We start from the raw sequence: 10,821 nt of genomic DNA, 5'->3' as shown, positions 1-10,821 counted from the left end.
TGTGCAGAATGGCATACAATGCTGCTGTTGGGGTAGTTTTTGGAGCTCCCGTACGATTAATTATATAATAGAAATATGAAATTAAATGTTTAGCTCTTAATTCACAAAATATACAAAATATGCTATTCGTTCGCATTATGAAAATATTTTCAAAGGCAGTGTTCTCATCTGGCCCGGTAATTCGTTGTTTGGATATATGTATTTTTGCTTTATTTGGTTTTTATAAAATTTGAACCGATAATAACAACTAAGTACACATAAAAAACTGTCGAGAAACAAGTTTGCGAGTCATGTGTGAATACCTCTAATATGCTATCTGTGTATTAACAACGGTGTTAGATTATTAATAAAAGATTATTTACTGTAGGACTCGTTTGATAAATATTAATGACCAATTTGTGGATTAGTAAGTTAGTTAATCTTTGCCTGGATTTCATTAACAACGTTTGGAAAAAGTTCAAACATGCGGTTTTTGTTAGTTTTTTCGTGCTTATTAGCACTTTCTTATGGCTTTAGTATTACCTTTACTGCCGAAGAGCTTTCATATATGTCAGGTAAGTTATTAATATGCGAGTATAACGGGGCCTCATGCTTTTTATCTTTTACCTTTTACTTGAGAAATAAAGTGTGAGCAAATGCTCGATTATGCATGACCGAATATACATATCTACCACATATGCATGCTGGGGTCTTTATATAGGCATACTCTTTCAGTCACGTTACGATCAATTCGCATTCAAACCATTTTTGAAGCCTAGGCGTGCACAATATTACTTCCAGTCAGATATTTACAGGCATGCCAGGTAAATCGTATAACATTTTCAGATTTTCCTCTTTGAAATTGCGGGACTCATCTATAAAACGTACCGTTTTTAATTTTACGAATATTGGCAAATCTGTTTTCTAACGTTTGAATACCCTGTTTTGATTTCAGTGACTTGGACTTTAGGGGTTTTAATGCAAATTTTTCAGAAAAAAATTAAGAAATATTACCAGAAAAAGTGCTTTAGTATGATAATTAGAGAAATTAATTAACAAAAAGTTTTAAGAAAATGAGAAAAATTAAATAGCAAAGCAAAAAAATTAAGCATTGGCCAGGCGCTTATTTTAACTTTCTTTCTCTGTGCAACATTTCCTATGGCAACAACAAAATGCAAAGTAATTTCGAATTTTATAAAATAGAACCATTTTCAAAACTCCCAAAAGAAAATCGCACGACTTTTGAAGAGTTAATTTTAGTGCGAAGGGTTCGTTCTTGTATAGGCAAATAAGGTGGTAACCATAGGTACTTGAAGTTATAGATAGGGAAATAATTGATCAACGTTCCTATTTCGCAACACAAACTTGACGATTTAAAAATTATTGCAGTTCTGCATAGTCTGAAAAAATCTTGGCATCTTCAAATTTCGTTTGAGCGAGCTCTACGGATTTAGGTATTTTGAAATATCGTATTGATTAATCAATTTTGTGAGACTTTCCTTAAAATCATAGACTTAATATCTCATTCGGTGTCGAGAAACCGACGACAATGCATTAAATAGAGAGTAAAATTCCGATAGGTGACAACCGGCGATAACGCTGGAGCAACAAAATTGTCACCTCACATGTCTATGAGAGAATCGAAACAATAGTCAGCCTTCATCCAGTGAGTTTTCTAGCTCCTCACAAGAATGATCTGGATCATTGGAAGACTTCAGAAACAGAGTTCGTGATATATGAGTTGTGATAGGCAGATGTCGCTCTTGTGTTTATTTTATATAAACTAAAGACAAGATATTACCAAATTATCTGGCTCACAAATTGAACCAGACGGGATTTATCTGGCTCAGATCGTTGGTATTTGTTTAACCTTTCTGACCGGATGATGCCTCATGTAACAAAAGGAAAAAAATTCCCACTAGGTGGCACTCAGTATGCTAGATACCTGACATTTTAATCGTATATTTGGGACCATGAGGTGTGGAATACTTATCACAAAAAGTGCCGTTATGAACAGAAGGGAGGCGGGTAGAGAAGTCCAATATAGACGAACTTAAAACGATTGTTTACATTAGTTCGGGAGTATGAGCAACTTAAAAGGCTTAACGTTGTTTGATGTCACGAAGTCAGTTAAAGAGATATTTATTAATTCATTTTGTTTTGTTAGTTTTCCGACAGGGTGGATAACAGATGTACATACGGTTCCACTATACATCAGATATTTATTAAGATTATTGTAATGGGATTGCTCTTTCGATTGAGACGTTTTACGTAAAATGGAACATCCAACCATGTCAAACCTCTTTCTGTACCCAACTTCTCAATTCTTTTTTACATATTGCAATTAAGTAGATACAACCAAAAATTTGTTTGTGCTGTTTCTACGACTTCAGTAGCTAATTTATTTATTGCAGCACCAGCGATAAGATTGTATTTAATGATTAAATATTGTGTCAGCCTATGAGTTCTTTTGTATGCTTATTCAAATATTTTAACGTTTAAAATTTCAATCGCTGGTTTATGGATAGTAAATATTTATTTAATTACTTAGTTAAGTGCTTAAGTGGCCACGATATATGTACATATGTATGTACTTATAAAAATAAAATCATTGTGCATACATACATATTAGGGTCACCGTAATTGCTCAACTATTTATTTTTAATGGTACGTCCCAAATTTGTAGAATATAATTCCAAAAAATTTGGACAAGTAATAAGTTCAAGTTGAGCTTTGAATAACTGTTGATTGAGTGAGATTATTTAGAACGTTCAAATTCACACAAGAATATTTATTTCTAATTACTTTAAATTTACAGTAAACAAGTAGGCAAAACCTCATATAATTTTGTAGGGAAAATAAATCGGTTTTCTAGCACAATTTATATTGATCATGGATTGAAGTACTTTTTAATTGAATCTGTAACGAAAAATTTTTGGGGCAGCGCAAAAGAAACCCTATGTACATGTAACATGTTGATTTAATATGTTGAAGTAGCCCTATGGTCCCAAGTTGTTCCAATTGCAGGCTACTCCCAAAATATGAAATGAAACCACATAACGGGTCGTCCACTTGTTGCTTCTCTTTTTTACGCCTTCCATTAGAAGTTTTTTTCTTTTTTCCAGATGATGTGTCTCGAGAATTCGCCAAAGTATTCTATGACTATTTAACAACAGGTATCGAGTCGGCCGAACTGCGTCGGATATCCAATGAATTGGCCAGCTTACGCTCACAAAAGGATATATTCACTAAGGACATTGATGAATTAAGCTCAGCGGATCAATTTGTAGTTTGTACTACTTGCCGCGCTACTGTCAGTGTGGTTACTAAAATGTTCCGTGACCCCAATGGCGAGCTAAATGGTCCATCTGCAAAGGAAAAAACCAAAAAGGTAGCCCTAGACGTTTGCGATCGCGTCTTATTGGAAACTGAAGAAGTTTGCTTGGGATTATTTGAATTAAATTGGCCCATCTTCGAGTTTATCGTGCAAAATAGTGTTGCTGATGCGCGTAGCATATGTAGCATATTGCCTATAAATTTCTGTAAAGTGAAACAGGAACAATTTAATTTCAAACTAAATATTGATAAATCAGGATCGCCCGTTGTTAGTTCCAAAAGCGGCATTCCCTCTAAAAGTAGTGAAGATTTCAAAATCCTACAATTGACTGATGTACACTATGATCCTGAATATGAACCTGGTTCCTTAGCTGAATGTCCAGAGCAAATGTGCTGTCAGCGCAGCTCTACAACCGGCTCAATAGATCCGAGTAAACAAGCTGGATATTGGGGAGATTATCGCAATTGTGATTTGCCGTTACACACTATTGAGAATGCTTTTGATCATATTAAAGACACACACACTGATATCGAGTACATTTATCAGACCGGCGATATTGTACCGCATATAAAATGGGCCACCACAAAGAATGGTAATGTGGAAATGTTAACGAAAATCAATAACTTGATTGCGCAAAAATTTGGTGATATACCTGTTTATCCGAGCATAGGAAACCACGAGGCGCATCCCTCAAATGCGTAAGTTAACTACGATATCACCCGCCTTATTAGGCTATAATCGTCTTCTTTAGTTTTAGTCCCGAAAATGCGCCCAATGAAATCAACATTAACTGGCTTTATGACCATCTATGGTCGCTTTGGTCTCGATGGTTGCCTGCTGATGCCAAAAAGACGATACTCAAGGGAGGTTATTATACTGCTTTGCCGAAACCAGGCTTTCGTGTTATCTCATTGAACAACAACGATTGCTTTATTGCCAATTGGTGGATTTATTATAACGGTAGCATTGTCATCGAACAACTACAGTGGCTGCACAATACGTTGCTTAGCTCTGAGAAAGCTGGTGAGTATGTGCATATATTAGCGCACATTCCCTCAGGTGTGTCAGACTGCTGGACTATTTGGGCGCGTGAGTACAATCGCATCATAGAACGCTTTAGCGCAACAATTAGTGGCATCTTCAACGGCCACACACATATGGATGAGTTGAATGTGCATTATACTTCGGAAGGACATGCCGTGGCTGTGTCTTGGAACGGAGGTAGCTTGACCACGTTCTCAAATAGAAATCCAAATTATGTTATTTATGAGGTTGAACCAAAAAGTTTGGTAAGTATAGTAGTAGCAAACAAATTCTCATTATTTAATATATGTGACCCGGTTTATGAACATAAGTAACATCTTATGACTCAAATAAAAACAGCTGTTAACAGCTGTTTCTCCAAATTTCTTTTTTGAGTCATAAGCCACCTTTTCATAGACCGGGTCACATATAATGAATTTAACTTTTTGTTTTTTCTCAGCAAGTTGTCGACTATGAAACGTGGATCTTTCATTTAGATAAAGCAAATGCACTTGGTAAGATGAAAAAACCTGAATGGTTTAAAGAGTATAGTTTTACCGAATTTACCAATGACCTGAGTCCTGCCGGTTTGGATACGCTCCTTAATAAATTTTCTGAAAATGTAGAACTATTACGTAAGGTATGTTATAATGTGATTAATTCAATTCTATTTTATCTACAGTTTTTCTTACCTTTTATTCAGTACTGGCAGTTTAGGTCGGCGTCAGCCAAACCACTTTTGGATTGGGGTTGTAATAATGAGTGCTTGTCAAAAGCGCTTTGTCGTATGGCGATAACAAATTTCGACCAGAAAGCACGCTGCCAGCAATTACGTGAACAATTCTTAGCAAATGTGAGTGCCAATACATTTGCGCAACCTAATCAGAACTCTACCTCAGAATTCGGTTAAAGTCTGCCCTCCCCAATAATGCGGTTGTGGGACGACCACTTTTAAAATTTGTTTGGAAAAAGGTGTATATCATTTGAAAAAGCAGTAAGTTTTTATTGAGATGCTCGATACTGAGATACAATGTTAACAGACCGAATTCTGGGTACGGCGATAGAGAGTTTCTGAGCCGAAAGCCGACATAGAGAGATCCTTCAATTTAAAAATTAACACGTAAATACGCTTTTGTTTAAATTTTCTCAACAGCTGCCCATTGCGACCACGTTTGCTCCAAGCACGTCTGTGCCAATAACCATTGTACCAACCACGAATAGCCCAACCACTACGGTTCCTGAACCTACAGAAAAACCTTCCACAGATACGGCAACTGCTGCTAAAACCGTGCACTACACTGCCGTGGCGTTCCTTCTATTACTTGCCAGATTTCTCGCTTAAAGTTTTCTTCCACTACTAAGTAACATCTTAGGTCCACCTGCAGAACGGCAAGTCAGCTTTCAAGGAATTTTCATTTTTTATCAACTCTTCTGGATTTATTTTTGAGTAGAAAGTTTAAATAAGTCAATATTGAGCTAAGGAGTATCGCACTCCTGCATAACTTCAAAAATGAACATTCTAAATCAGGGTATGCGATAAACATTTGTAAATTTTAGATATAAAAATGTAAAAAATAAACATATGAACCTTACTTATATAATATAGGTTAAGTGTTTTTTTAATTAATATTTAATAGCCAAAATGCAAAGGAATAAATCTTCTTTTAGAAATGCACTAATATATAAAATTTTGTAGGAAATATTTAATTTCAGCATATCTACGAGTAATTTCAAGCAGATACTCAATATTTGGTATATACATAAGTTCCATATATATATAAAAATTAAGTTGGTGGTGGGGCTGCGAATGAGAGGGAGTAAGACAAAAAATTAATCTCCGTAGTTTTCTTTATGGAGGCATCCAATATTTGGTATATAATTGCCATATATTAGCAAATTTAGATGGGAGAGGTAGAGGGACAGGAGTGAGATTTGGAATTAGGAGGGAGAAGTATAATGAGATAGATTTGGTGATAAAGGGAAAAAGGGAAGGACGGAATAAAAAGGAGTAATGGAAGAGAAAGTAGTAAAATAGTAGTCTATTCGATGATGGTAGGCCTACGAGATTGGAAATTTGCCGACTCGAGTTTGAATCTCGCGTTTCATCCAAATGAGTAGAGCCGTTTCCTGCTTGTAGTGGATATACAATGGAATATATTATAAGTATGGTGACAACCCTAGATAGCAAACTGTTTTAGAAAATTTTCTACGGAAACGGGTCATGAAATCTGGGATATACTGTGCTAAATTAACTTAAATAATTACCAGTTCCAGAATAAAAAATACCCACTCCAGCTGTTATTAAAATGAGCTAGATTAGTATGTAGAGGATTATGTGTTGATTGATGAGTTCCACGTGGAATGGCTACTTAAAACACGTTCTCAAAAAACCTCGGTGTGTGTCGTTTAAAAAACAACACATTTATTGAGGTTATGGTAAAAAAGCAAATGGTTTTTCCTACTTTCAATTAGGGGTTTGCTGGTATTTTAAAACTTTTCCTATAGGTCATTTGGGTTCAAGTTTAATTTTGGTGGATTAAAAATAAATCTTAAAGATCAACAATTTCTACCCACATAAAGAAATTGCACAAAAAAAAAAACTCTAATGCGTTAACTAACATGCATTGTTAATTATTGTTACTTTCAGCAATGATCATAAAGATTTTCTCAACTGATAAAGTGTTACACAATTTTGTATTAACCAAAATTAATTAAATGGATTAATGTTTTAGTTGATTTTTGACTTGGTTTCAGTAACAACGGTGATAACAAATTTTAATATGCGTTTTTCTTTAGTGGTTTCGAGTTTTCTGGTACTTTGTGGTGCTTTTAGTATGGATAATTTTCCATTGGATTTCAATGATAATGAAGAAGGGCTTTCATTAGCCTTGTGTAAGTTGTTGATTTATTTAAATCTTACAGAATACATTTTTTTTTATTTTGGAAGCCAGTTCTCGGCATTATTGTTGAGAACAGGCAGTAAGGATATTCAATTTAATCACTCACACACAACGATAGTTATCATTTTCCGGCAATCGCAGCAAACCCATTTCTCTGGATCAGGATAAGGTACAGGTCCCGGGTTAGGTTCGATACTTTCAGGGAGCAGGCGAATATGGCGCAGTCCCACTGCAAGGATCTGGTGGGAGGATGACAATTTGTGGGAGCGACGAAACAAATTAAATGGGGTTACACTGAGATGGCAGCCCTTGGTCGGGAAAAATCCCGTGTCGCTCTGGTACATCTGGATCATTTTTAAGAATCTCTGCAGGCAGATAAGAACAAATTATGCTACGAATCACCTTTTAAATTTGCCACTTTGTGAAATTACATTAAATTTTACTGCTCATCTTAGCTTAAGCGGCCGAAATGGCAGGGTTAAACCCTAGTCAAGTTTAACTGGCACCGAAAATCCGGACCTGAACTTTTAAATTGTACCAAAGTTCATACAAGTTATTTTGTATGAGTCTATCATTTGTCATAGATCTGTATTTCTTAGTAATTCCAAAAAGTGTGGTATGTGCTAAGAAGGGGTTATGTCACACCATTTACGGATTATTATTTTTCTAGTCATATTGACAAAATATTTTTGAATATATTCGGGACCATTTTTCCTGTAAAACTTCCTAATTGTTTTGGAATCCGGTCTATTTAGGGACCATTTTACTGCCATTTCAGCAGAATTCTTAGAAATCTGCAGTGGCCCCGGATATAACCCGAAGTTTAGAACATTTTCTTCAAAGTTGATTCGATTTTATCCTGAATATAATCACATAGCAACTATATAAGCTATGTGCAAACAATTAAATTATAATCGCAGATGAAATTTCGAGAAAATTCGCTGAAGAATACATTATATATTATCAGACAGGTGACGAGGCCGCAGAACTATGCCAGCTATCCAATCAGTTGGCAAACGTACGCACACAAACTAGTATTTTCACTATGGACATTGGTGAATTAAGTTCCGTCGATCAGTTTGTATTATGTACCACTTGTCGTGCTACAGTGAGTGTGGTTAGTAAAATGTTTCGAGATCCAGATGGCGAGCTAAACGGCCATCGTTCATAATAGTGTAGCTGAAGCGCGTAGATTATGCGAAATGTTGCCCATAAGTGTTTGTTCGATAAAACAGGAAGAATATAATTTCACATTGAACATTGAAAGAAATGGCCCGACAGTTGTTGGTTCAAAAGCAAGCATACCGCCGAAGAGCGATGACGACTTCAAAATCCTGCAATTGACCGATATACACTATGGTCCTGAATATGAACCAGGCTCACTAGCTGTTTGCCAAGAGCCACTATGTTGTCAGCAAAACTCGGTAAACGGCTCCATAGAGTTAAGTAAACAAGCCGGATACTGGGATGACTATCGTAAATGTGACTCACCGCTTCATACAACTGAGAATGCCTTTGAACATATTAGGGAGCCACACACTGATATCGAATACATTTATAATACTGGGGACATTGTGCCGCATATTTATTGGGCCCACCACAAGGAATGGCAACATGGAAATGATAACAAAAATCAACAAATTGATTGCAGAAAAATTTGTCAATATACCTGTTTATCATGCATTGGGAATCATGAGTCACATGCCGTCGATGTGTAAGTATACGAATTGATATTTCTGTGCATTAAACAATTTAAGGGTCTCCTGCAGCTTTAGTCCCGAAGATGCTCCAGATGATATGAATGTCAAGTGGCTTTATGATCATCTATGGGCGGGTTGGTCTAAATGGTTGTCTGCCGATGCCAAAGCTACGATACTCAAAGGGGGCTATTACACTGTTTCACCGAAACCGGGCTTTCGAGTTATCTCATTGAACCATAACGACTGCTTTCATGCCAACTGGTGGATCTATTACAATGGTAGCTTTGTCATCACCCAATTACAATGGCTACACGGCACGTTGCTGGAGGCTGCGAAAGCTGGTGAATATGTGCACATATTAGCGCATATTCCATCGGGTATTTGGCACTGTTTGACAACATTGGCTCGTGAATACAATCGCATCATAGAACGTTTTGGTGCAACAATTGGTGACATATTTAACGGCCATACACACATGGATGAGTTCAATGTTCACTACACATCGAAAGATGACGCCGTAGCTGTGTCATGGAATGGAGGTAGCTTGACGACATATTCCGATAAGAATCCAAATTGTATTGTATATGAGGTTGAGCCTAAAAGTTTGGTAAGTTCTACGGGGAAACACGTTGATATGATACACCAACGGGTTAGGGGGCTTAGATTATACCCACGGCAGATATACCTGTCGTAAGAGGCGACTAAAATACCATATTGATTCAAGGGGTTGTGTAGCTCAACCCTTTGAAGAAGTTGCCAGCGCAATATATAGCTTCTCCAACCCAATTGTCAGCCTCACCTACTCGTGGCGAAATCTGTTTCTTTAACAGCTGAGGCTCTGGCGACCCCAATTTCCTCATGGACCTAGATGGTGGGAAGGGGGATGGCCTAGAAGGTTTCATGTGGTCATACCAAATGATGGTCGGGCTAGTACCTTAATGGTGCTTGTTACCGGAACGTACCGGATCTGCACCTGGAAAAGCACCATTTATATCGATAACACTCCCCAAGGCCTTCGGGGAGTGTCCTTAGCGTTACAAAAACAACAACAACAACGTTGCTATGACATAAGTTCTTGTGTTTGGAATATTTGGGTATTATGTCACTATGCACGGTGTAACATAGCACCAAAAATAAAACTGTGTGTGTAGATCCTTTAGCTGAGAAATTTAATTAGAACTCTATATTACAGCAAGTTGTCGACTATGAAACGTGGATATTTCATTTGGACAAGGCAAATGGACTTGGCTCGTTAGAAAAACCAGTGTGGTTTAAGGAGTATAGTTTTTCGGAAATCACTAACGATTTAAGCCCTGCCGGTTTCGATGCGCTGCTTAATAAATTTGCCGAAAATACAAAATTGTTACGAAAGGTAGGTTATCAAGAGATCTGTGTAAATATTACAGTTTGTTCTTAAGAAAAATTCCTTATTTTTTATTTAGTATTGGCACTATAGGTCGGCGTCATCCAAGCCATTTTTAAACAAAGGATGTAATGACCAGTGCTTGTCAAAAGCACTTTGTCGCATGGCTTTAACAAGCTATCAGGAGAAGACGCGCTGCAGGGAATTACAAGAACAATTCGAATAAAATATGAGTACCTTTAAATTGTTTGGATTTACAATTAGCTTGGGAAAAGCATTCAAAAGTAAGCAAAAATTTGGACAAATATTCACGTAAAATTGTAAAGCGATAACCACTAAAGATGTTTTGGATAGGCTGCTGTTATTACTTTATTGACGGTAGATAATATCGATCTTAATTACAGCTTACGATTTCTTGACTTTGTTCTAAAAGATATTTCTCATGAGTAGTGGCTGATCGCCAGACTCTCAAATCTCTAAATACTCGCGAGCTTCTCGAAGTTCAACCTAATCGCTGCA

At 36.7% G+C, this 10,821-nt stretch overlaps 1 protein-coding gene and 1 pseudogene across 2 annotated transcripts; both read left to right on the top strand.

Moving 5' to 3' along the window:
* Positions 1-433: 433 nt before the first annotated feature.
* Positions 434-5,942, top strand: LOC137245727 (sphingomyelin phosphodiesterase 1-like). 2 transcript variants are annotated; one of them, XM_067776850.1, is made up of 6 exons: positions 434-554; positions 3,105-4,014; positions 4,068-4,605; positions 4,800-4,979; positions 5,043-5,192; positions 5,493-5,942. In XM_067776850.1, exons 1-6 carry the CDS (start codon positions 464-466, stop codon positions 5,679-5,681), a joined length of 2,058 nt encoding a protein of 685 aa, XP_067632951.1. In that variant the 5' UTR covers positions 434-463; the 3' UTR covers positions 5,682-5,942. The 2 variants fall into 2 exon arrangements, with proteins under 2 accessions (XP_067632951.1, XP_067632958.1); XM_067776857.1 differs by lacking the exon at positions 434-554 and adding an exon at positions 729-803.
* Positions 5,943-7,173: 1,231 nt separating this feature from the next.
* On the top strand, positions 7,174-10,618 carry LOC137241432 (sphingomyelin phosphodiesterase 1-like; annotated as a pseudogene).
* The last annotated feature ends 203 nt before the right edge of the window (positions 10,619-10,821 follow it).

Source organism: Eurosta solidaginis, chromosome 1 (genome assembly GCF_040869045.1).
Source record: "Eurosta solidaginis isolate ZX-2024a chromosome 1, ASM4086904v1, whole genome shotgun sequence".
Lineage (NCBI taxonomy): Eukaryota > Metazoa > Arthropoda > Insecta > Diptera > Tephritidae > Eurosta > Eurosta solidaginis.
Note: the sequence above shows the minus strand (reverse complement) of the source record. Positions and strands in the feature narration are given on the sequence as shown.